The following is a 24,772-nucleotide window of genomic DNA, read 5'->3' as shown; positions in this document are numbered from 1 at the left end:
GTTTGGTCAGCCGGTTCTTGGTTCAAAATACGGGCCTATTTACATACCAATTATTCTTTTTAACTAAAATATGTTCTTTTTTTATATTTTCTAACTAAAAAAACTCCATTATTTAAAATAATATCGACAAACAAAGTAATTATCTTTTTAACTAAAACACATCATCTTTTTTTATATATTCTAACCAAACAAACGGATCTTCTAAAAATTAACACGGGGATACATATATATAAAAATATAATATTATTATATATAATTAATAATAAATAATCTGTGATATTTTTCAACCAAAATACATGCATTAACATTATTTTTAAATACTCCAATGGACTCACTTTAAAAGTAATATTATAAATGTATAATATATACTATCATAGTGTTAAATCTAATCTGATACATGAAAAGTTCAGTTTGTCGGTCGGTCAGTCGAGTTCGGTGAGCCGGTTGGTATTAGACCCACGAACCTCCTTAATTTATAACATGTTATAATATATATGTTATTATCTATTAAAACAAAACATTTAGGTTAGTATTTCTTCAAAAAAAAACATTTAGGTTAGTATGATGGATCGGTATTTGATTTTACGCGTCTCTTTTAACTTAATATGTTCCATACTATATTGTTAATTATCGATAACGAAATATGAAAAGATTGATTGGTTGATTTATATCTGGTTTTATAGATCTCCTTAAATTATAACATGAAAAAAAATACATATTTTAACATTTTCAGTAAAATATATATGTTCGACATAATTTTTTAATTAGGCATTTAACGAAATTAACTATTAAGAATTTACCATCTGTTAAATAAAAAATCTATTTAATCATATCATTCTATCATTATTTTATTCTCACAAAAATATTAGTTTAAGTTAAAATATATACGATAAAATAGTAATTTTATGACCGCCTGTGCATTGCACGGGTTATAAGCTAGGGGTGTCAAACGGATAAAACGGATACGGATTTGCCCATATCCGTATCCGTATCCGCCTACTCAAAATCGGATGCGGATACGGATACAGATATGCAAATTTTAGAGTAAAAAGATCCGTATCCGTATTCGGCCGGATATTATCCGGATACGGATAATATCCGTATCCGCTTTTTTAAACATCACCAAAAATCAAATATACATTCTGAGATTAATTAAAAAAACATATTTTGAATCGTTCAACAGCAAATGTATACCGAGTCAGAAATTAATAACATATTTTAACAGAAGTTTGGGCATTCAGATCAAATATTTCGAAACAAAATATTAATTTTAACAACTTATAATCACAAAACAACAGTATTCGCAACAATTTTAAAAAGAAAAAGCTTGATGAAGATAGTTCCATTTTCTCCATTTGCAAGATACTTAATGTTTCTTTTTTATTTTAAATATTAATTCTTTTTCAAAATTTATATGATAAAATAAAAAATATAAGTAAATAATAAATTTATATAAGTATTATTATATACATATAATAAAAATTTCGGATACGGATATTTTCGGATACGGATACACTTATATCTATATCTGTATCCGCAAACTCCGGATTCGAATACGGATAATATCCGTTTTATTCCGGATACTGATTATATCCGCTTTTTCCCAAATACGGTAACGGATTTTTCGGACGGATATCAGATCTTTCGGATTTTTTTGACAACCCTATTATAAGCTAGTACTATCAATGGGCTTCTAAACAATATACACGTACCTTTTCAGGCCAGCTAACCGGAATTCCATACCTCTCACTCCCTCACGAGGCAGAGGAACCAAACACATTCGAGGCAACAAGGCAGAGGAACCAAACACATTCGAGACATTTTTGAGACAACTACTTGTGATCTCCCGTAATCCATTCTCTTCTCTAATTTGAACACAACGGACATTTGTTTTTGTTATAAATTTTTTACGTGGACCGACATGTATATATAAATACAATACTATCATATAATTATTAATAAATAATCCGTAATATTTTTCAATCAAAATACATTAACATTATATTTAAATATTTTAAGAGTCTCACTTAAAAAATACTCCTTCTGTCCCATACTAGCCTTTAACCCGTGCGAAGCACGGACGGGTATATAGTTAGTAATTTATTATTTATAATTTAAACTTTAACATCATTTTATTAGTATTTTAGTGTTAATGGATTGAATTTTAGTACATTTAATCCGAATTTAGTACACATAGATTTAAAAATTAAAAAAATCAGAAAATTCAAATCTTTTCCAAACATAGCTGATCGTATTATACCTTTGAAAAGATTCGGTAATCTAATCAATCGAATTTCAACGTAATTTTGTAATCTTGGTTTTTTTGACAACAATAACTTTTAAGATTAGAGTTAGAAAGGGCTATGTAATGGTTCGTGTTTATATTGAAATAGAACACGTTAAAATTAAAAATAGTTATATGAAGGTTTCTTGTTAAAAGAAAGATATTCAAAATTGTATATTTATAATTTTATTTATAACATCATTATAATTTTTTTAATGAAATATTATATGATAATGGATTGTTATGAGTGTTTTTGGTATTTGAAACTGTTTAACAATATAATACTAATAAACTCTACATTTGTAGACTTGTAGTACCAAAAGGAGAGTACCACCAAAAAATAATAGACTCCACATTTGTAGACTTCTAATACCAAAAGGAGAGTACCAAACCAAAAAATATAACTAAAACCTTGGACTACAAATTATAGTTATGTTGGCTTATTATAGTATAGTATAGATTAAGTGACCTTGTTTGACTTTCACGGAGATTAAAAAAAAAGTAGGGAAAGAGAGTAAGTTTAGTTGAAAAGTGGGTAAAGTGGTGAGACCTATCAATAATTTAATAGATAGTGGAGGAAAGTAGTGGGTGTAATAGTGTTTGTTCAATTAAAAAGAGTATAAAATAGAGAGGTAGTGGGTGTAATAGTGAAAAGTAGTGTTCAAAAATAGTAAGTATGATAGGTTATTTTTTTTGGGACGCCCCAAAAAGGAAATGAGGTCACATAAAATGGGACGGAGGGGGTAATATTATATATATAAATCTATAATATACTATAGAGTATTATTATGCTATTAAAGCAATAAAGCAGAAACATGACAAGTTTAGTCGGTCGGTCGGTTAGTCGAGTTTGGTGAGCCAGTGGTATTCGACCCACGAACCTCCTTAATTTATAACATTTATAACATGTTGTAATATTTTTTTTTATTATCTATTAAACCACAACATTGAAAATCAGGTTAGTATTGGGTTGGTATTTGGATTTTACGTGTCTCTTTTACTTATAATATTTTCTACACTACATTTTAATTATTAATAACGAAATATTAAAAGGTTGATAAGTTACTTTATATATGAGTTTAAAAATCTCCTCAAATTATAACATGTAAAAAGAAATATATTAACATTCTCATTAAAATTAAAAATATGTTTGACCTAATTTCTAATTAGTCATTTGACAGACTTAACTATTGAGAATTTATTCAACTGTTAAATAAAAAATTTATTTTCACAACAACATTAGTTAAATTTAAAATATATACGATAAAATAACAAATATCATAACCACCCGTGCATCGCACGGGTTATAAACTAGTCATATTCAAACTAATTTTTCACAAAATTTATATTAGTATCATGATTCATTCCTGGATATTGTACCAATGAAATATTTTGTAAAAGATAACTATTATGATATTCAGAGTTATGGAGATATAGCGGGGGTTCGTTAGTGGAAGTAGAATATGCTTTTAACTTCAGCTTTTTTTACCAGTTTGTATAAATTTGCAGAAGTATTTTTAAAAAGTTGAGAATACTAGTTTTTCTCTCAGAATTTTCACTTTTTTTCCAAATATTTTATTAATTTATTTATTTCTCATTTATACTGCATTTCTTTAATTTAAATAAAAAGTCAGTTCTTTTAGATTAATCTAAACGGCCCCTGATGTCCTAAACATACAAACTTTGCGCAACTATCAACTCTTAGTTTTCCATCTATTTTTGTAAGTTTATATTATAGATTATTTTTACACATCTTAAACTGTTGTGGAATTTAGTAATTGTATTTTTTTCCCTTACCTTGATTTTTCTACTAGAAAAGCTAAAAGCGACTTATAAAAAAATGATGGAGAATATAAAATAAAGAGACTATAAAGGGATGACATTTAAATAATAATTTTGTTGTAGTATTTAATGAGCCATAAATACATTAAATAAATTTTATCACCATTTACAAATCCCTCCTTGCAAATAATAGTAATGTTATGATTTGATTTAGTCCATTTGACTAATAATTATACATATTTTTTAAATCAAAGTTGTTTGAAACTCCTATTATTATAATATATACTTGATCAATTTTAAGATAATCTTCGATAATATTGTTTAAAATGTTTGGTTAAATTGGATTTATAAAAAAATTTATAAAATTTATTAAATTCGTTAGAGATTATACTATGATGAGACCGACTATATTAGATGATTATATCTGAAAAATGATATATTTTTATTTTTTTAAGTTGTTATTAATGAAACATATTATTTTAATATTGAAATTAGATTGTATGAAGTCTGCATTTAAATTGGAGTATTGTAATATCAATCATAATTTTTTAGTTTGATCATAAATAATATTTTTAATTATTCAATATATATATATATATATATATATAACTTTCTTCTATATGTATATATATATCATTTGTCATTTATAAAGTAGTCTTAACATAAATATCAATTACATATTAACATTTTTCAACTTTAAGATCATTCTTCTGTTTATATATCATATTGTTGATTTTAGTATCCCACAATTTATAAAATAGAGTTAAAATACACCAAATATCATAATAAAAAAAGCTCCGAATACAACCGTCTTGCATTAGCATAGACACTAACGCAACATCATAATGTTGCGTTGCACATTTTTGTTTTTTTCCTTTTTAAAAATAATTCCGATAATCTAGTATGAAACTGTGTCTTGTGCCCAAAACACAACTTAAAGTTGCATTTTAAATTTTAAAAATAAAAAAATGGATAAGCTAGGATAAACTATAAAGTAGCGTTTTGCACTCAAAACACAACTTAAAGTAAGGTTTGTAACCAAAACACCACTTTAATTAGCGTTTTTTAACTTTAAAAATATGAAAAAATATTTGTTTTTACCCAAAACGCTACACGATGTTGCATTTTGTACAAACATAACTTAAAATTGCGTTTCGAAGTGATATTTGGGGGTTTTTATAAAATGTGTTTTTCTGGATATTATTTGTTAAAATTGTGATAATGAGGAGCGCCTAATTTACCTGATGAAAAGTAAAACAAAACTATTTGATATTTTTGATAAAAATCATGAATAATTAATTTAAAAAAAATAAAAATCACATCTTAAATTAAATTATATATACTTTATAATGTTATAATTTTTAGAATTTTTCAGTTATGTAATATATATAAAGTTTGATCCAATTTCGACCCAATTGAAGTGTAATAGAATGTGACCTAATTTATCCTAAGCACAAAATTCAAGGGCAGCTAACAATAAATCAATAGTGTAGTTGTTTAGTTAGAAACATTTGTAACCACCACATATTCGTTTTTACTAAAAAAGCACCGCAACCGCACCCCTAGTATTCATCCGACGCCTGCAATCTAATCCTCCCTCATCACACTCCCCCTTTTTCAATTTTTCAACTCTCTCTACTCTCCCTAGAAATCTCGATCCGTTATCTCTCTCTCATGGCAGAGAGACTAGAGCTAGCCAAGCTCTGCAGCTCTCGTGATTGGTCCAAAGCCATTCGCGTCCTCGATTCACTTCTCTCTAAATCTTGCCTTATTCAGGACATCTGGTTCGTAATTACTCACTTAATTGTAATCTTTGTGTATATCTGATTATGTATGTATAATTGATTCATTGTTTGTTGTGAATTCAGTAATCGAGCTTTCTGCTATAGTCAATTGGAGCTACATAAGCATGTAATTAAGGACTGCGATAAGGCTCTCAAGCTTGATCCTGCACTGCTTCAAGCCTACATTCTCAAAGGTGCTTGATTTGTTTTATCGTATTAATGTCTTTCAGTTATTAGTGTTACTATCTTCTGTAGTTATATATAATTTTACACACGTCTATATAGGGAACATACTTTTGAGTAGATACTAGTGTTTTGAAGTTGCTTAGCCTTTTCTATTACCATAGTGACTGATCGTTTTATAGGTAGGCCTATAAGATGCTTTCACGTTACTTGTACTAGTAAAGGTAAGAATGACTGTACTCTAGCAGCACGATAGATTTATTATTCTAGTGTAAGGTCAAATTAAATAATTGTATTAGCAGCATCACAGATTCATTATTCGGTATAGGCCAGGTTGGTAGTCTAGAAACAGAAACAAGTTTTTCTTTTTCCTTGGCATGTTCCCAACACTCAATTGAATGTACAAGAGTAGTAGCGTGAATTTTCCTAATATGATATATGTAGTTCCAAGTATAATCATGACTAAAGATGAATATGGGAAGCTACAAGTCAGCCATTTGGATATGCATTACCAAATATGAAATGATTGGAGTATAATTATACACACATATGGAATGTTTTTGCACACTGTTGGAGTTCTTTGTTCTAGACATCCGAGTTACATATTTGTAGGGGATTCCCAGTGATAGAAGAATTGAGATGGAATTGATAGGCAAGAAAAAAAAAGGGAATTGTAATATTTACAGTTTAATTATTTATTTAGATAATCCCGCATATTATCTTTTGCTTGGTCTTGAATTTTAAATTGAGTTTATTTGCTAATAGTTTGTGATATATTGTCTTGACTATAATTCGTTGTTTAGAATTTCTGTGGCTAGTTGATGAGGACAATATGAGAGGAAGAGTATAACGAGAGAGCGATGGAGTCCCGATAGTAGAATATTACACCTACTTACTTACATAGAATTTGACCAACAATTTTAGTCCTAGTGTTAAAGGGGGAAAAAAAGGTTCTTTCGTATTCTCTACCTTAATGTTGAATATTCCTAATGAACTATTTATATACTTAATTAAACTGCACAATTTCATATCGAAATTTAAATCTAAATATTTACATGAAAGTATAAATATAGATTCTAATTCCTTACTCCACATAAATAGTAAATCACCTTCGTTGTGTCTTATTGTTTTTATTTTTATTTTTATATTTATTAAAACTTGTTCAACATGAGGAATTTTATATTGAGTTTATTTTAATAATCTATATCGGAAAACTAGAGCTTGTTATGCACTCAAACAGTGTGATGTTAATGTCCATCAATGCTACTATGGTTATAGAAAAACTAATATTGTGTTTTTGTGTTGATACTGTTTAGATTTTTTTTTTTCTGTGAATCTACAGCTTTAACTTGTCCCTATCCCTCGTCCCTACTTCTCGAAGGGTTTAGGGTTGGAGTCTTGGTGGAAGTGGAGGGAAACATGTGCAAAAGTATTTAATGTTCTGTAATTGACCTTTTTAAAAAAAGTAAATTTGTTGGAACTCTTTGAGGGCTACGAGCCCACTTCAAAACATGGGATGATAGCTAATTAGCTATAATATTATAAGTTGTTTAATTTTTATATTAATGTACTCATGTAATTTCTTCGTAAACATACATAGATTGGCATGGTAAGAAAGGATATATGTGAGTAGTGTATAGTTACAACTTACATACTACTATTACGACCAAGAGTATATACTGGGGGCGAGGGGGTTGACCTTTAGATTCCATGGTCCATTTCTCTGACTAGTTTAGGTCTCATTTCAATGGTATAGTATGTAATTAATAATTGATGTTATCTTCAGTTAAACATGTTATTCTCCTGTTATTTTTATTGTTTTATTGAAAGAACCACAATAGTTGAACTTGCTCTGTGATTTTCTCCTCCAGCAAAAATTTCTAGTTGAACGCCAGCTTTCCTGATATTAGTTTGTTAGGATCATATCCACAAACAATCGATGTTGATAAATTACAACAAAGCTGAAACTAATAATGCAACTATTTATCGTAGAACGGTAGAAGCCCCTCAGAGGAATGGTAAAACCACTAATCAAATTATATGATTGGATGACGGCAGTGGAGTCGCTTCCCAGTCCCTCGTCTTGATGCAAAACTCTCACTTGTGAAGCTACTTTTATGACCAAGTTTGTAGATTAGGCTGTCTAGTGGGTGACATCCCTTGGTCTACATCTCTGTCTAGTTTAGGTCTCACTGTATGGTGAAAATTTGAGTTACTTGCTTGGTAAAATATGTGAATAATATTTCATGTGATTTACTTATTTAATATGTTTTTTCCCTTGTCACTGAGAATATTCATGTAATATCTCACTTTAGCAGGCTCTTCTTTCTTGAACTCAATCTTTGAGCATTTGTTTAGGTCATGCATTTTCTGCTTTGGGAAGGAATGAGGAGGCACTTTTGGTTTGGGAGGAAGGTCATAAATATGCTGTTCACAATTGTACAGATTTAAAGCAACTTTTAGAACTGGAGCAGCTTTTGACAGTTTCAAAACAAAATAATACTCTTTCTTCTCAGAACCATGCTGCAGAATCTGATATTTCTGCAAATGAATCAGTTATTACAAGCAAATCGAATGAAAATCATGATACTAATGATAAGTTGAATGGTAAGCTTGAACCACACAGTGAAACTAGCATGACACTGGAAGTTGGCAATAACTCAGTTGATAGATCATACAAGCAAAATGTTCCAAATGGTAAAGTTACAGGGCGTAGACGGACTAATGGCCAATCAAATGAAAGTTTTGAGGGTCCAAAATTAAGTGATGGGTCAGAAGTCTGTGGCGGTTCTAATGATTTATCCAAGCCAGTTAGTCCACCTTTTCCAGTTAGCAGTGATGGGACAGGGAGTGGCATTAAGCCAAGCAGTAATTTTAATATCACATCCAAGGGTGATGTCTCTGAAGCATCTACTGGTTCAAGTGATACTTCTGAATTGTCCTATCAAACTTCTGCAGCCACTGAAAAATCAATGAATAAAACCGATGCTCGCAATAAACCAAGTGATAAAATTGACATGCATCTTGACTTGAGGGACCAGAATAAGAGGAATAAAAAGTTCTCTGTCACTAGGATTTCAAAGACCAAATCAATAAATGTGGATTTTCGATTATCAAGAGGGATTGCTCAGGTAAGAAAAGACAACTATATTTAAGTGTAATTAAATGATGTTATCTGTTTAAAATGTCATTTTGACAAACTAATGGAGTTGAAAGAATTTTGAGGGGAAAAACTTTAGAACAGTTGTTAAAAGTTATTGGCTACACAGTCTGTCAAGTGTTATGAATTTGCCTTAGTGATAAATGGCTACTTTACTGGTGAACATTGGTTATGAAGTATTAGGTAGTTCTAATAGCTACATAGTGAATTTTCTTATTGACTGATTGATTTGAAGTGGCTTTCTGGTAAGCCTTTTTTCCCTTCCCTCTCACCCACTGCACCATGCAGCTTCTTGCAGTATATTTGTTTGTTATTTTCTCACCAAATGATTATACGGTTGTAACAGGTCAATGAAGGAAAATACAATCATGCTATATCCATATTTGACCAGGTCATACCTTTTAAAGCCTTAGCAATTTTTCTTAAATAAACCCTTAAAGGGGTTTTTGGTTGTGCTCTTCTCTGTAAAAGTTCTATCTTTTGATTGTCAAGTCTATGTACCTCTTTGTACAATAAACGCAGATCCTCCGAGAAGACCCTACTTATCCCGAGGCTCTTATTGGAAGAGGGACTGCTTATGCATTTCAACGAGAGCTTGAAGCTGCTATAGTTGATTTTACAAAGGTGAATGAGGCTCATAAGTATCAACTTCATTGCATGTGTTGCAACTAGATTTTGTCATTCTAACCATATTTCTGGATTGTGTGTTTTAGGCTATACAATCAAACCCTTCTGCTTGTGAAGCCTGGAAGCGAAGAGGCCAGGCCCGAGCTGCATTAGGCGAATCTGTTGAGGTTGGAACCCTTTATATTACTGCTTAATGTCAAAATTTTTTGCTAAGATTTGCGAGTTCAACTATGTCGAATTTTTTTGGTTTTATATAGACATGAAATACTGGAGGACAGTCTTGTCACAATAACCGATCTGCTTATTATCTCGTATAGTGCCCATCAATATTTTGTGTACATTTAGTGGCTATAATTTATTAGCCACATTTTGGGGGAAATCTGTATTCTTTTTTCTTGCTGGAATAGTTTAAATTAGTTGTCAGTGATAGATGAGAAGTTGGGAAAGAGGTATTCAGTTGAGTAGAAAGAGATCAGATATGTGAGGAAAAATTGATAGGTTGAAGGAAAGTAAACCTTGGGAGATAGAGAGATGGCAAAATGGACCAGTTCTATGATTTTCAACATAACAGTAGACATTACAGTACACTTTCTGCAAAGTGTAGCCAACTACTTTCGATTGTGAACTTGATTAGTGCAGGGGTTTATGGTTTAGGTTATTTCCTATTAACTTCTTCCCTCGTGTCAATCCCACAAGCCCCTTATACTCCATACCAAGTAGGGTCCAGTTTGATTGGTGTTTTGGTATCAGGTATGGGTTTGGAATGTGTAAAATCCATACCTAGTTTTTGGTTGGAGTTTTTTAATTTTGAAACCCATTCCTTAAATCCACAAGGTATAGGTTTTTGAAACCTTTGGAGGAGGGGGGGCTGAAGGGTATGAGGAATAAATTTTGATTGAATTTTTTTTTAGTCTCCTTAAAGCTGTTTACCTTCAATATTATATGTATTATTTTGTACTAGTAATAAAAAACATAAATCGAACTCTTTAATAAGCATACTTTATATATATATATATATATATATATATATATATATATATATATTATTTATTAACTTAGTATACAATAATGTTGCTTAAATTTTAAAAGAGTTGTATCTATTTATTTAAAATATTAAAAACACTATTAATATATCAGACATTATAAACACACTACCTTTATTTTAATTCTCAACAATTAATTAGCAAATTATTTAAAATCAAATCATAAGAGAATATTTTCATTATAACACTGAATCAAACTCTTAATATAGAAATCAAGTTCTGACCCCATACACACTAAACCAATTCCTTGTTTCCAGTTATCACGCATTGATCTTTCAAATTAGGAAGTCATATGTTGATACCATTTTTCCAGCAAAGTTGCTTGCTTCTTCGGTCCCTGTTATTTGTGTAATACCTAGCTGAACATTCTGTAAAAGCGTCTATGATTTTAAATTTATAGAAGGGTCAAAAAAAGAAATTAAAGGATTCTATGTACTTGTATATAGAACAGAAGCTTTTGATATCATCTTACTATTGTCTTATATTTGATTTTGTTTGGAATTAACTTATTTTTAAACTTTTTATTCATGAATCTTTGTTGTGTATAATTTCTTGGTTCAGGCAATTGCAGACTTGACGAAAGCATTGGAATTTGAGCCAAACTCGCCAGATGTATTACATGAAAGGGGTAAGTTGTACACTTCTATGTATTAACTAGAAAAATACTTCATTCTTGCAAGTTAGATATTTGCTTTGGGGACTAAGTTCAGTGTACTTTATACAAGTATGGGCTATCGTGCTTTTACTTTTAGGTTCTTATCTTCCAGATGTTGATATCTTGGATAACATGCTTGTGTCCACCATTATTTTGAGTGCTTGCTGCTAAGATTCTCATAGAGATTGAAGAGATAATTTATTTTCCTTGACTCTTTTTAACTCTACGTAGTTTGGTCTTTTAGTACATCTGTTTTTCTCCTTGAGCTTAAGCACACTTCTTTACTCGCAAGACTTGCGCCTAAGCGCGAAGCACAATGAATTACGCTTTTCGCAACAATGATCGACTTGTCTGAAAAAGGTTATAGTAAGCTCACCCCTAGAAAATGGGAGGGTATCAGTACATAAGTAATAGAGATAGTACTGCCAATTATGTTGTATCATTGACTTTTGTCATATTATTTCCTTATTATCAAAAGATTGAACACCATGGATCAATAGTGATGGTGGTTGATGCTAAATACTTATTATTTGCTAATTTTAAACAGTGAAGAGATTAATAATGACCTCTTATCCTACTTCTGAAACTCACGATTTTAATACTTGATGGTTCTGGCTATTTGAATAGTTAGAAATCTCCAGCGGTGTTGGCTAAAAATGGCTGGCCAAATTATAAATATCAATTATATAAAATTTATCAAACTTGTATGACATTGTGCTCCGATGGGATTGGCTATATATTAAAAATGGTATGTTTTTACTATTTCAAGTTGTTATAAATAAAATTTATTATTTTAATATGGTAATTAATGCGAAATCTTGCTACACATCTCTAGAGGTTGGCCAAATATAACCAATATGAAATGATTGGCTATATTTTTTGTTAAGGGAAATGGTCCATTCACCATTGGAGTGCCATTTTTTTTACTTATTATGTATATTTTCTATTTTCTATTCATGGCATGCCACCTAGACTTTTTGCTAAGAATTTACTAGCGATGGAGATGCTCTTATATATTAAACTCTTATTGACCTTTTCTTGGACTTGTGTGATTGAGAAATTTAATCTGTACTGAGATTACATTGATTTATCTGCAGGAATTGTGAATTTCAAGTTCAAAGATTTTAAGGCTGCTGTGGAAGACCTCACTACTTGTGTAAAGATCGACAGAGATAACAAATCTGCATACACATACTTGGTGAGTACATGACAACAGACTTTGCTAGCTCATAGCTTGGCAAGGTAGTGTGCTGAAATTATTTGCGTGCGCGCACAATTTTGTTTCGTATTAATTTTGGGCAAACTTGTGCTTTTATAGGGCTCAGCGTTGTCTTCAATTGGTGAACACAAAAGGGCCGAAGATGCACATAAAAAGTCCATTGAACTAGACAAAAATTTTCTAGAGGCTTGGGTTCACCTAACACAGGTATTCTGAAGATATATAATTAACCTCTTCAATTATAATGTCAATGGTCCTAGATCATGTAATCTTTGCATATATGGGTTGGTATTATGTAAATATATAATACAATTGACACGTGGACAATTTATTTGTCACCCAAAAAATCTGTTTGACATTCTTCTTGTCCTTTCGGTACTTTATCTAGCATTCTAGCCAAAATCATACCAGTACTTATGACGAAACCAAGTACTATATTCATGCTACGACTTTTCCATTTACTTTTGATAATTACTCTTGTCAGTGGTAGAACAGTAGAACACACACTCTCCCAAACAGCGTTCAGCAAATTTAAAAAGTTGGACATTAGTCTTTGTGCATATTTTTCATGTTCTGGTTTTAGTAGGGAGGGCTTTGCTGGAAATTGTTGTGGTTTCTGGTTTTGATCTTTTTGCACGAGTAATTGCGGTGTCATTTTTTTTCCTGCAATAGTAGGTGTAATTGTAACAAAGCTGGTAGTTGACTAGTTGCTTTGAGCTTTACGGTCTTACTTTTAGAATTACCAAGGGCTTGGGAGTTGGATGTATCCTCAATGAATTATCGCTTTTGCTCAATTAACTGGTTATTCTTGAATTATAGTAGGCTCATTTGGGATTTGGAAAGTATTAGAATTGACTTTGCAAAATTGTTGCTCACATATGTGAAATCAACTGTATATACATTAAGTCATTTCCAAGCTAGCAGCATGTGCGTTACTGCATTGTATAGCAGAAATTGTTTGTTGCAAATAATTATTTTAAAATATATTTGAAATTACTCAGAGAAATATAACATTTCACGGATGTTTGATCTGTCAACAGCTGTATCAAGAATTGGCAAATCCAGACAAGGCCTTGGAATGTCTTCACCAAATTTTGCAAATTGATGGGAGGTGTGTGGTGCATAGTTACATTTATTTTCTGGCCAGGGGTAAATTTGGCGCTGAATCTTTTGTTTGGTGCCAGTAGTCTCTTCACACAAGAATGTGGAAATTGCTGATAGTATTGTAATTTGTGAGTTGTTGATAGGTTTGCCAAAGCATATCATTTGAGGGGGCTACTACTTCATGGCATGGGACAACACAGGTAAGCTAATTGTTGAACTTCTGCAGTAATTAATGTTTCTATAACAGCTTATTAGGTAAATGCTTTGTGGTGTTCAAGGTAAGTGCTATAAATGTTGATATGCCAGTTTAGCTCAGTAAGAGTAATTAATGTGTTATGACCTTAATTTACACAAGTCTGCATTTAGGAAAAGGTTATACTATTTTATACTCCATGAACTTGAGGTTTAAGCCCACCAGACAAAAGTTATATGTTACCCAAGCGGTGGTAAACTGAACTTCTAACCTCAACCCAATTAGTCCTGTGGAGTACCTCTGTTGTTACATATCTTCTTACTGCAAGACCAGCCGTCAACTTGATAGTATATTTACCCTTTTTAGCTTTCTCTAATATCTGATATTATTGGTTACATTAAGTAGTAGATCAGTTTTCTTTATTGATGTAGCTGGGTTCTCTTTATTGACGGCCACTTCCTGATATTCAAGATGGGACACATTACATGCATCTTTAGATCTTGCACAGAGATAATCACTTGATATCTGAGCTGCTATTTAATTTCATTTCTGTGATGTTGTATCCAACCAATTCAGTTTCATGAGATCCATCTTCCGCCCGCAGTAGTCGGGCTCCTTATTTCGTTTTCCTTATTTTGCTTTCAACAATTTCTTGAATGTTGAAGTTACCTTTCACAGGAATGCAATAAAGGATTTATCTGCTGGACTGAGCCTTGACAGTACAAATATTGAGTGCTTATATTTACGTGCTTCTTGCTACCATGCTGTGGGACAATATAGAGAAGCAGTATGCTAGATTCTCTTTCCTGCTTCTTCATCTCCGGCCTTTAGTTTATAGTGGTCTACCTATTTGTTGGTCTCTGATCTCTTTTAATGTGTTGTTTCGGTGAAGGTGAAGGATTATGATGCTGCTTTGGACATGGAACTTGAGTCGATGGATAAATTTGTTCTTCAGTGTTTGGCATTCTATCAGGTTTGACTTTGTAATTGAATGGTAACTGTTTAGTAGAAAGAATTGTTTCATGCATAATCGTCACATGCAAATCTGCAGTTAACATGACAACCTAAATGTCTTGAACAGAGTCAGAGCTTTGGTGGCTTGGCATGTCTGAGCCCCTGCCCCCCCATTGTGATACTAATATACAAATGCACTAAATTGTTTACTTGTTAGTTTCGTAGGATTGTAGATTCTGTTTAGAAATGTTAATGGGACTTCACATAATATTATCCTCGCTTTTAAAGTCCCCCCCGGCCATTACTTCTGTAAATACTCGCGTATATATTATATCTTGCCTACAACTTGTTAGCATTCTTCATGATAAGGTCTGAGATAATTTAGAGGAAAAAAACTCATTATATTAGCTTTTCAAAGAAAGATTGTGACGAAAAAGTTTGGTCTAAGGCTTACAGACAGCAACATCAGCTTTTTCCTGAAAAGCATGTAAAAAATTGTTAGGTAAATTTTAAAAGCAGCAAAAGCTGCTTTTAGAAAAAGCATGTTTGCCCATGCTTTTGGAAAAAAGCTACTTTTCAGCTTTTGCGGGAAGCTGTCACAAATTTCACTATCAGACATCACCAATTTTTTTTTTTTTTATATTTTAACTCAAAATATGTAAATATCAAAAAAATTACCAAATAATCATCTGATTTTTGCAACAACACTTTTTTACCGGAACAACAGTTTTGAACAGCACTCCCAAACAGACCCTGATAGAAGGTACTACATTAACAAGATTGTTACGGACAAAGTATACAGTTCACTACGAGTACTTGCTATAGGACAGCTTTATGCGAGTGCTAGAAATATGAGAAAAATTCTTCTTCCAGGGATGTAATAAACCCTGAGGCATGCCCCTTTAGTCCCTCCATCTGTTATTACCATACACAATACTTAGTGTTTATGTATCCATCCAGTTTAAGGGTTCTGAAGATGGAAAAGGTAGGATTGCAACATATTAATGTTATAAGATCAAAATAAAAGCGTTCATTTGTGTATTTGTTTTATGGTTGGCATGGGTGTTAGATTTCATTTTTTTATTTATGTTTTTTCTGCTGTTGGAGTGTTTAAAGGAACATCAGTTATGAGTTCCTTCTTTTGGAATTTTTGTTTTCATTTTGTTTGGAGTGCGTGGTCTTCTTATCCCTCTTATTCTCAGTGCTTTGGATAAGTATTTCTATCAAGAATCTTGGTCTTGTTGCAAATTTATGTGGCTGCCTTAACCATGCCTAAAACTCAGACATGGCACTTATTCCATGTCGGATCCATTGACTGAAATGTGGGTTCTTTGACCAATTCAGAGACCACATATCAGATGAACCTATGATGCAAAAAGAAAAATATGAGAGCAAAACAGAGACATGAGATATGAAAGATGAGATGAAATTCCCAAAAATGTAGTCCATATGGAATCAAGTTTAGTTGTTTTTATTAGTAAAAGTTTCAACAAACTTTTATTACCCGTACTGGGTCAAAAATAGGCATCCCCAAATTTTAAACATTCAAGTATAACACTCGGATCCATCCTGTCAACCACTCCGTGCCTAAATCTGGAATACAATGGCCTAAGCTATCATTTGTAGTACTGCAATGTACGTCAGCTTGTACTTGCTGAACTAGCAAATAAGAATATATTGGTGTACATAGATAATACAATTAGAAGCATGTTTTTGTGTGTGTACAATGTATTGCACAATTTCATTCATTATGGGTGCTTGAGTTATCATAATGTGAACTAATTATGTAAGTTTATTTTACTAGATAAATAAAAATTCATAAAAACATGGCATATGTGTGTGTGTGTAAAAAAATGATATCGAATTACCGTATGCATAATCCTAATGACAATATATGAATACATAAGATATGCAGTTGAGGTATAAAGTGATTTCCTTGTTATTCTTTCTGCAGAAAGAAATTGCTTTATATACGGCTTCGAAGCTCAGCAGTGAGTTCTGTTGGTTTGACATTGATGGAGATATTAATCCTCTTTTTAAGGTAACCTAAATGATGCATCATTCATATCTAAGAAATGTTCTATATCATGCAATACATGTGAAGTGCAAAATTTAATTCATATATTGTTGTAATGTATGAATAGTGTAGGGGCCAAAATGTATGCTTATTTGATATTTACTTAACTCAATCGAGCCTGAGTATGAGCTCTTTGCCTATTTACACAATTGAAGTTTACCTACTCGATCAGCTTCTTTTTCTTTTCACATTGTCGTTTATATTTCCCAGGAGTTCTGGTGCAAAAGGATGCACCCCAAAGATGTATGTGAAAAAGTATACAGGCAACCCCCGCTTCGTGATTCATTGAGAAAAAGCAAGCTGAAAAAACAAGAATTTACTTTTACAAAGGCAAGGACAACTCTCATCGATGCTGCAGATTGCATAGGAAAGAAGATCCAATACAACTGCCCTGGGTTTTTGCCTAATAGACGTCAGGTTGGTTATATCATGAATTATTCCTAACAAGTTTGTTCTTGCTATACCAAAATCAGACTCTGGCTTACTTCATCTTTGTTTTTCTTCTGTTTAGACTTTAGTAGTTGCTACAATTGGTTTCCTGTTTGAGTTCCCGTGATATAAGTAACTGTACCACTTCACTTGAATCATCTGGTTTGATATAATAGACCAGCTTGCTGCAGCATAAATGTTGATTTTGTGAGCCTACTAATACAAGAAAAAGCTTCATTTACCAGATAAATATAATACTCATACCTGGCCATTCTTCTCTTCTACTTTTTCCTGGCTGATACTCGAATCTTATTCTTATCACACTGTGTGTTCCACTATTATTCTTTGAACTACAGTTTTGTTCAGTCACATTAAAAAAATATCATAGATCATCATAAAATAGTGACTGATTCCATTTTAGGATCTGCTTAGTAGTTATATCTGTACATCTATTGAGTCTAAGTCTTGTTACTTGTAACAGCATCGTATGGCCGGGTTGGCTGCTATAGAGATAGCACAGAAGGTGTCAAAGGCTTGGCGTGTAGAATGGAAAAGCTCTAATAAAAGTTCTTCTAAAAACAGCAAGCGAGCCCGAAGAAAGGAAAGACTTAGTCCTCCGAGTCAAAATAGAGGTGGCGCTGGTTGCAGTACTAGCAGTTTAGCAGATATATTGACTTCCTCTGCTTCTTTGGAAGATAGGTCATCAAGCCGTTCGATAATGTCATGGCATGAGCTTTACTCCCTGGCTGTCAAATGGAGACAGATATCTGAGCCTTGTGACCCTGTCGTATGGGTTAACAAGTTGAGGTAATACATTCAAAATTTATTTTAGGTTTTTACTTGATATCCAAAGCTTATACTGTTGTCAGTTTTCAGACATGCACCCTAAAAAGACTACCATGGCATGTCACAGACGCGATAAACAAAAAAAACAAAAAAGAGCTTCTCACACACACACACACAAACATGTAGTCCTTGCCAATCCCCCATTTCTCGTCCAATCTTCATATTCCTTGAATTTAGAAACAAACTCTAAAACTGTACTATATGTACAATACTACAATGTACTATATCAATTTATTTGGAAGTTTAATACTTAAAAATTCACTAATTAGTATTTTCATGAATTTTGAAAAAATTTACACACACACACACACATATTCATATAAAAACTCATGCTTTGTATAGATTTTGCATATTTCCCAGTAATTTACACTATTCTTTTCCTGATGGTTTTAACTTTTGTATGATGCTTCATGTACTTGATATGATTGAATATTTGTACCGTGTTATGTGTTTTTATCTACTGTAAAGCGCTTGCATCCCACATCAAAAGTTCTCTTTTAGGCATGTTCAATTTACTTGCAACGATAGTTGTTGGGTATGATGAATGTTACCGACCTCAAGGGATATGTATGTGTGGTCCATATTAGCCTGCCTACCCCATTATTTTGGGGATAAACATTCTGCTGCTGCTGCTGATGGCTGATGTAGGACAAGGGCAAAGAATCGGCAAAGTCACATATAAATCCTCAGATTTATTTAGGAATAATTAATTCAAAATCTGTTTTCTAATGACAATATGATGGATTAAGATGGGGTCATATATGTTTTTAATAATATTATATGTAGTGTTCGGCACGTTGATGGTCAACTGAATGTTCAGCGTTTTCTTATTTTGATTCTTGTTTTCAATTTAGTGAGGAGTTCAATTCTGGTTTTGGATCGCACACTCCTCTCACACTGGGACAATATAAAGTTGTGCGCTACTATCCAAACTGTCAAAGGTAAAATTTGGATATCTAATGTACCTTGTGCAATCGTTTTATAGGATGTTATGGCTACTAAACTTACCTGTTTGAGAGTTCAGGGCAATTAATTTGGCAAAGGCAGTAATAATGGAGAAGAAGTTTGTCTATAGCAAGGAAGATAACATCATTGATTTATCTAGAGAAGGGAGACTGGAAAACGTAAGTTGTACTGATGTCTGATATTTGGTTAATGTTGCCTCTTTACTTCGCATGGGTGTTTCTCCTCTTGTTGACCGAGGACCAGTTAACAAATTGTTTTCATGTGCGAGTCTTCTTGCTTATACTCTGTGTATGTGTGGGCATTACTGTAGCCTATGAGCTACAAGACTTTGAAATATAAAAGTTTTAAGGTGGAAAATTAGCATCCTAGTTGGTGGTTTGCTTTTGCTATATATGTTTTACTTAATACTACTCAGTTCTTGAGTCCCTCAGCTCTATAAAGTTATGAGCCAGTATTTTGGTGATGGTTGTCTGGGATGACTGGAACTATATATAGCCTGAAAAGTGAAATCTATTTTTTAACAAGATATTATTACTTCGTCTTTGTTTTTTGTTCATGGTACTTTGTTGGCAGAAAGTTAATTGTGACATCATTTCCTGCGTTCAGACTTACATCTTTATGTTATTGAGTGTAAAAAAATATTTGTAGGTTTGGATGTATCAAGTTTTGGTCAGTTTGGATTTTACAGTTGCTTGCAGCTTTTCAGTAATCAATTATTTGATTAATGTAGGTTAAGAATGCACGCTCCTGTTCTGATCTTCATTCAGCTGTCGGCCAGGATTTCTGGTTGGCTACTTGGTGCAATAGTACCGCATCTGAGGGGTAATTTTGATACCCAGATAAAAGTCTTGTTTTTTCCTTCTTTATTTGCTACCTGAGCTGAAGTCTAGATTTTGACTTGTTCAGTATGCGTCTTGAAGGAACGAGGATCACACTGCTCAAAATGTAAAATTTATTCTACCTAATTTAATTTTTTATTTTGTTGCATAATGTGATCATAGTGATTTATTAACCTAAATTGTGATTCAGGGGAGAATCTGGATATGATTTTGCAATCAGGACTCCCTGTACACCTAGTAGATGGAATGACTTTGATACCGAAATGGCATTGGCGTGGGAAGTGAGTACCCTAGTCTTAAACTATATTATTCTTTATTTTTATAAGTCATTGCTGTTTGGGACAGCTTCTTTTGGGTCAACTAGAAACCACAAGAAGCAGTTTAGAATTTTGATAATAATTTGACAAACCTGGTCTTTGGTGCCCTGGTATCAGAGTGTCATAAAAAGTCGAAATGGTGACTTAATAATTACCTTAAGCTTTTGCGTGATCCTCTTAATTTTGAGCATGAAGTGTTTTTAATAAAGTAATGATAAAAACTGAGGTCTGATTTCTCATTGCCATGGAGATGTGCATGTCTTAATCCAAATCTCACCTGCATAATTGTGCACCAGATCAACCATTATCAACGGTAACATCACATTTTTTGCTTCTATAGTTCTATATGTGGTAAAAATGTACATTTGGTTTTTCACATAAAATACCCTTATGTTAAGTAAAATGTAACATAATTAATTTCAGACCGTAAAACAAATTTGGTTATGGAGTTCAAATATATCTCACTCATTTCTGCTCCATTTAAATAATTTAATTTTTATTTCATGTATTTTTCGCAAAGATTTCAAAAATTCAATTTAGTTTATGGTATGAAATCAATGATATTATATTTTACTTAACAAAAGGGTGTTAACCAAAAGTACAAGGTTACCATGGATACAAGGAAAACATGTGATGGTATCATTGACAAGAGCCAATTGTACACTAGTACCATAGAGAATACCCAATAAATAATTATATAATTAGTTAGATTAGTTAATCACTTAACTACCTTATAATGCAACAATTATATTATCAAGTAATTATTATGTAAATTATTAAGAATAATGAACTTATTTATGTGACTATTTAGTTAAATATAAATGTAACTCTCGAAATGCATGCATATTATATATTTTTAAATATTTTTATATTTGCCCAACTTCTGAATCCCTATATATTTTAAATTCGTCGAATTTTGTATTCCCATACCCCGCATCCTTACTGATGCTTCCAAGTTTTGCACGCATTAGTTGCTCGGATGTTTTAGATTAAGTCTAATGCTAAAGTTAAATGGCGATGGGCATCGCTATAATTTGAGACCAAAAAGTAGTTTTTGGTCTTAATATACAACTAGTGCTCCAATACCTAGTTCTAAAATAGGATCAACTACATTAAAATCTTATTAACTTTTCACCAAGTTCCTTTAACTTTGGTTTGTGGCAAGTAGTGTTATTAAAAGTGCACTTAATTGCACGATTAATGGTGTTCTGTGCTTAGGCGCAGGATGTGCGACTCATATATTTGTGATTTAATGTGATTCTGAAATCAGCAAAAAAGTGCTCAAGAAGCGCTTTTAAGCGCCCAAGTTTGGTGTGTGTCCATGAAGGCAAAGACCTTAATTGGAATGGTGTTTATTGCTTTTGGTGATGAGAACCTCTTTATTGTATGACTCTTTATCATATGAAGGGCTTGACAATAAAAACATCTACCTCAAAATGCAACTAGCCTATATTTGAAACTTAAGAATCTGATAAGTAATATAATTTTGCTAAAATTTACGATGTTGTTTTTCCAACAAAAAAGCGCGCGATTAATGGCACTTTGCGAGTCACGCTTCAAAATCAGGTCTTGCGCTTTTTAAGATATTGCGCCTTAAACAACACTGGTGGCAAGGATGACTATAGCCATCTTTAATCCGAAATATAGGTCTAACTATTCATTTATGCATTTTTTGGACTAAGTATAGCTATGCATTGGTGTGGTGATTTTGCAAACTTAGTGTTATGTTTTAGCTATACAACCAATTATAGCTATGCGTTGGACTTGCTCTTATGAAGGTTTGCAAATTTGTCTATTTTGATCGATGTAGGATGGCTCATTCCTCAATGAAGCTTTCAGGACTTGTACATCCATGCCTTTTTACTCTTTTTTTTTTGTTGTTCTTTTTTCCCATCTTATGTTATCATATCATTCTAAGCCTCCTAAGTTTTTATAGGAGACGCAATCTTTATTTTATTACATTTGAGTTGTATTCGTCCCATGCAAATTTGTAATGCATATCCAAGCTTCTTTAGTTTAATTTTGGAGAAATAAATATATATGTCATTCCATGTAACTTCCTTCCATGCAAAAATTGCAGGCCGTATGTAATGCATGTTGTGGTGAAACCTATGGGGCAACTGATTTTGATGTTCTTGGAAATGTGAGGGATGCGATATTGAGGATGACATATTACTGGTTGGTTATATTGTTTTTATTCATCACATTTATATTCTAGTGGGACAAATTTTGAATTTTTATATAAAAAAACATTTTCAGGTACAATTTCATGCCCCTTTCCAGAGGAACTGCAGCGGTTGGATTCATAGTGTTGCTTGGAGTATTTCTTGCTGCTAATATGGAATTCACTGGAACCATTCCTGTAGGAGTACAGGTGGATTGGGAAGCCATTTTGAACTTTGATCCAAGCTCCTTCATGGATTTCGTAAAAACTTGGTTGTATGAGTCCCTTAATATCAGCACAAGCTGGAAAGATTATCCAGATGTTGCTTCAAACTTTGAGACTACAGCATCCGTTGTTGCTGCCCTGAGCTCTTATTCTGAGGCATCTGCCAATAAACTACATGTAGAAGGTAAATAAGCTGATCTTTCGATCTGCTTGCTTGTTGCAACTTGGAAAGTCATCCTGTAATTGTAAATGTGGAAAATGTGAAGGCGGAATTTAAACTTAGGCTGCATAGGGTAAAAAGACCAAAAGACAGAGAGAAAGAAAAGGTGAAATCGGCATACAAGTTCAAATAATAGAGAAGATTATAAGGTTTATTTAAGATTTAGGCTCAGGATTAGAAAGTTGTCATAGCAATTACTTAGGAGCTTTACAATTGCTAAATATTTAATAAGGGAAACTTTGTTTTTTTAGATTTCATGTGGGCACTGTATATTGTATGATAGCTTATAAAGACAGACTGACTGAGAAGACGGTCCAATGATGTAGACATACACAGGATCTGTCTTAAGGGGGTGAATAAATTCCTTCTGACATCCCTTCGTATAATCATATGTGACAAGTGTTCTTTTCCTTTTGGTATGACATTTGTAGGTGTTTTAGTATTAAATAGCAGCGCTCATTTGTTTGGTGTGCCATGAGCAGATGCTTACAACTCTTTTTACCAGGAGGATTTTAATGTTTGATGCATCGCTTTAGAGGTTTATGGTTTATTGTTCGGAGTGCAGCATGCATCTATCTACACAGCTTCGTAATGAGTTGACTCCTTTATATTATATTAAAAACAATGAACCCAAATTTCGTGTAGATTACAGAATATAAAAATTTTAAAATTATGCTGGGTACTCATGGGACACAAATGCAAGCTACCCTCTATGGAGGTGAATGGCAAAATAATTGGAAGGAAGGTCTTTCCGGGACCACGACAAATCTATAATGAGAAGTTTGGATTTGATAAAGGTTGAAATTCCCAAGGGACATCTTGGCATAAATTATTTGTTTTAAGAAGCAGAAAAGTTATGTAAATGAAAATCAGAGTCTTTTTTTCCCCAAAAATAATATTTTGAAAGAGACTCGTTCAGGACAAACCCCCAACTCCCAACTGAACATGCAACCAGGTTGAAAAATCAATAAATGAATTAAATAATTAGTCGTTTTGCTTCCGGATCGCTTAACAAACTGAATACAAATATTATAAAAATTAAAAATGAATATGATGGTTTCTTGAACAATCCAACCTTCATCTACCCTGAAAACAATAGCTTCACAATTAACCCACACAGTAATTTTATGGATAGTGCAATGTTCAGAGGACTCAGTTGCAAGAAAAGAGTTTAGATGCCTCATGTTATATTGAACATATATATATTTTGTGAGAGGTGAGCACATGTGATTTTCACTGCCGTTTCAAATGCACCCCAACTATCTAACTGTCGGACACCAGCTATAAACACCGAAAGTGTTGTTGATGTAAAATCTTGCCGAAAGTGTTGTTGATGTAAAATCTCCAGATCTCCCAATACATCCTAAAATTCATTTTCAACATAAACACATCGCATAACGTGAGACACATCGCATATCGCGAGACAATCAAACACACAAATAATAACTTAGACAGAAGACAACGAAAAAACCCAAATACGTTTCTCGAATTTTGTAGAACAAAACTCGATTTTATTGAAGAACAGACAAACAAAGAAGATTATTGATAGAAAATTAAAAAGAAGAGAATTGAGATGGGAAAAGCGATAGGGATAGAGATAGGTAGAAGAGGTGGAGAAAAAGATGGAGGCTGTTAGGGTTAGATGGCGCCCAACCTTCTGGGAGAAATTTTTACAAATGTAAAGAGTAAAGAATAACCGAT

The 24,772-nt window shown here is 32.6% G+C and overlaps 1 protein-coding gene across 1 annotated transcript; it reads left to right on the top strand.

Moving 5' to 3' along the window:
• The first annotated feature begins 5,585 nt into the window (after nt 1-5,585).
• On the top strand, nt 5,586-23,481 carry LOC108214604 (suppressor of RPS4-RLD 1). The gene is made up of 23 exons (XM_017386700.2): nt 5,586-5,850; nt 5,935-6,044; nt 8,392-9,164; nt 9,540-9,584; nt 9,716-9,817; nt 9,907-9,987; nt 11,425-11,491; nt 12,616-12,716; nt 12,837-12,944; nt 13,778-13,848; nt 13,985-14,041; nt 14,713-14,821; nt 14,927-15,007; nt 16,943-17,029; nt 17,276-17,482; nt 17,976-18,301; nt 19,195-19,281; nt 19,365-19,464; nt 20,037-20,128; nt 20,213-20,251; nt 20,336-20,426; nt 22,543-22,640; nt 22,722-23,481. Exons 1-23 carry the CDS (start codon nt 5,741-5,743, stop codon nt 23,041-23,043), a joined length of 3,264 nt encoding a protein of 1,087 aa, XP_017242189.1. The 5' UTR covers nt 5,586-5,740; the 3' UTR covers nt 23,044-23,481.
• The last annotated feature ends 1,291 nt before the right edge of the window (nt 23,482-24,772 follow it).

The sequence above is a fragment of the Daucus carota genome, chromosome 3 (genome assembly GCF_001625215.2).
Source record: "Daucus carota subsp. sativus chromosome 3, DH1 v3.0, whole genome shotgun sequence".
Lineage (NCBI taxonomy): Eukaryota > Viridiplantae > Streptophyta > Magnoliopsida > Apiales > Apiaceae > Daucus > Daucus carota.
This window is presented reverse-complemented; position numbering and strand designations above follow the sequence as displayed.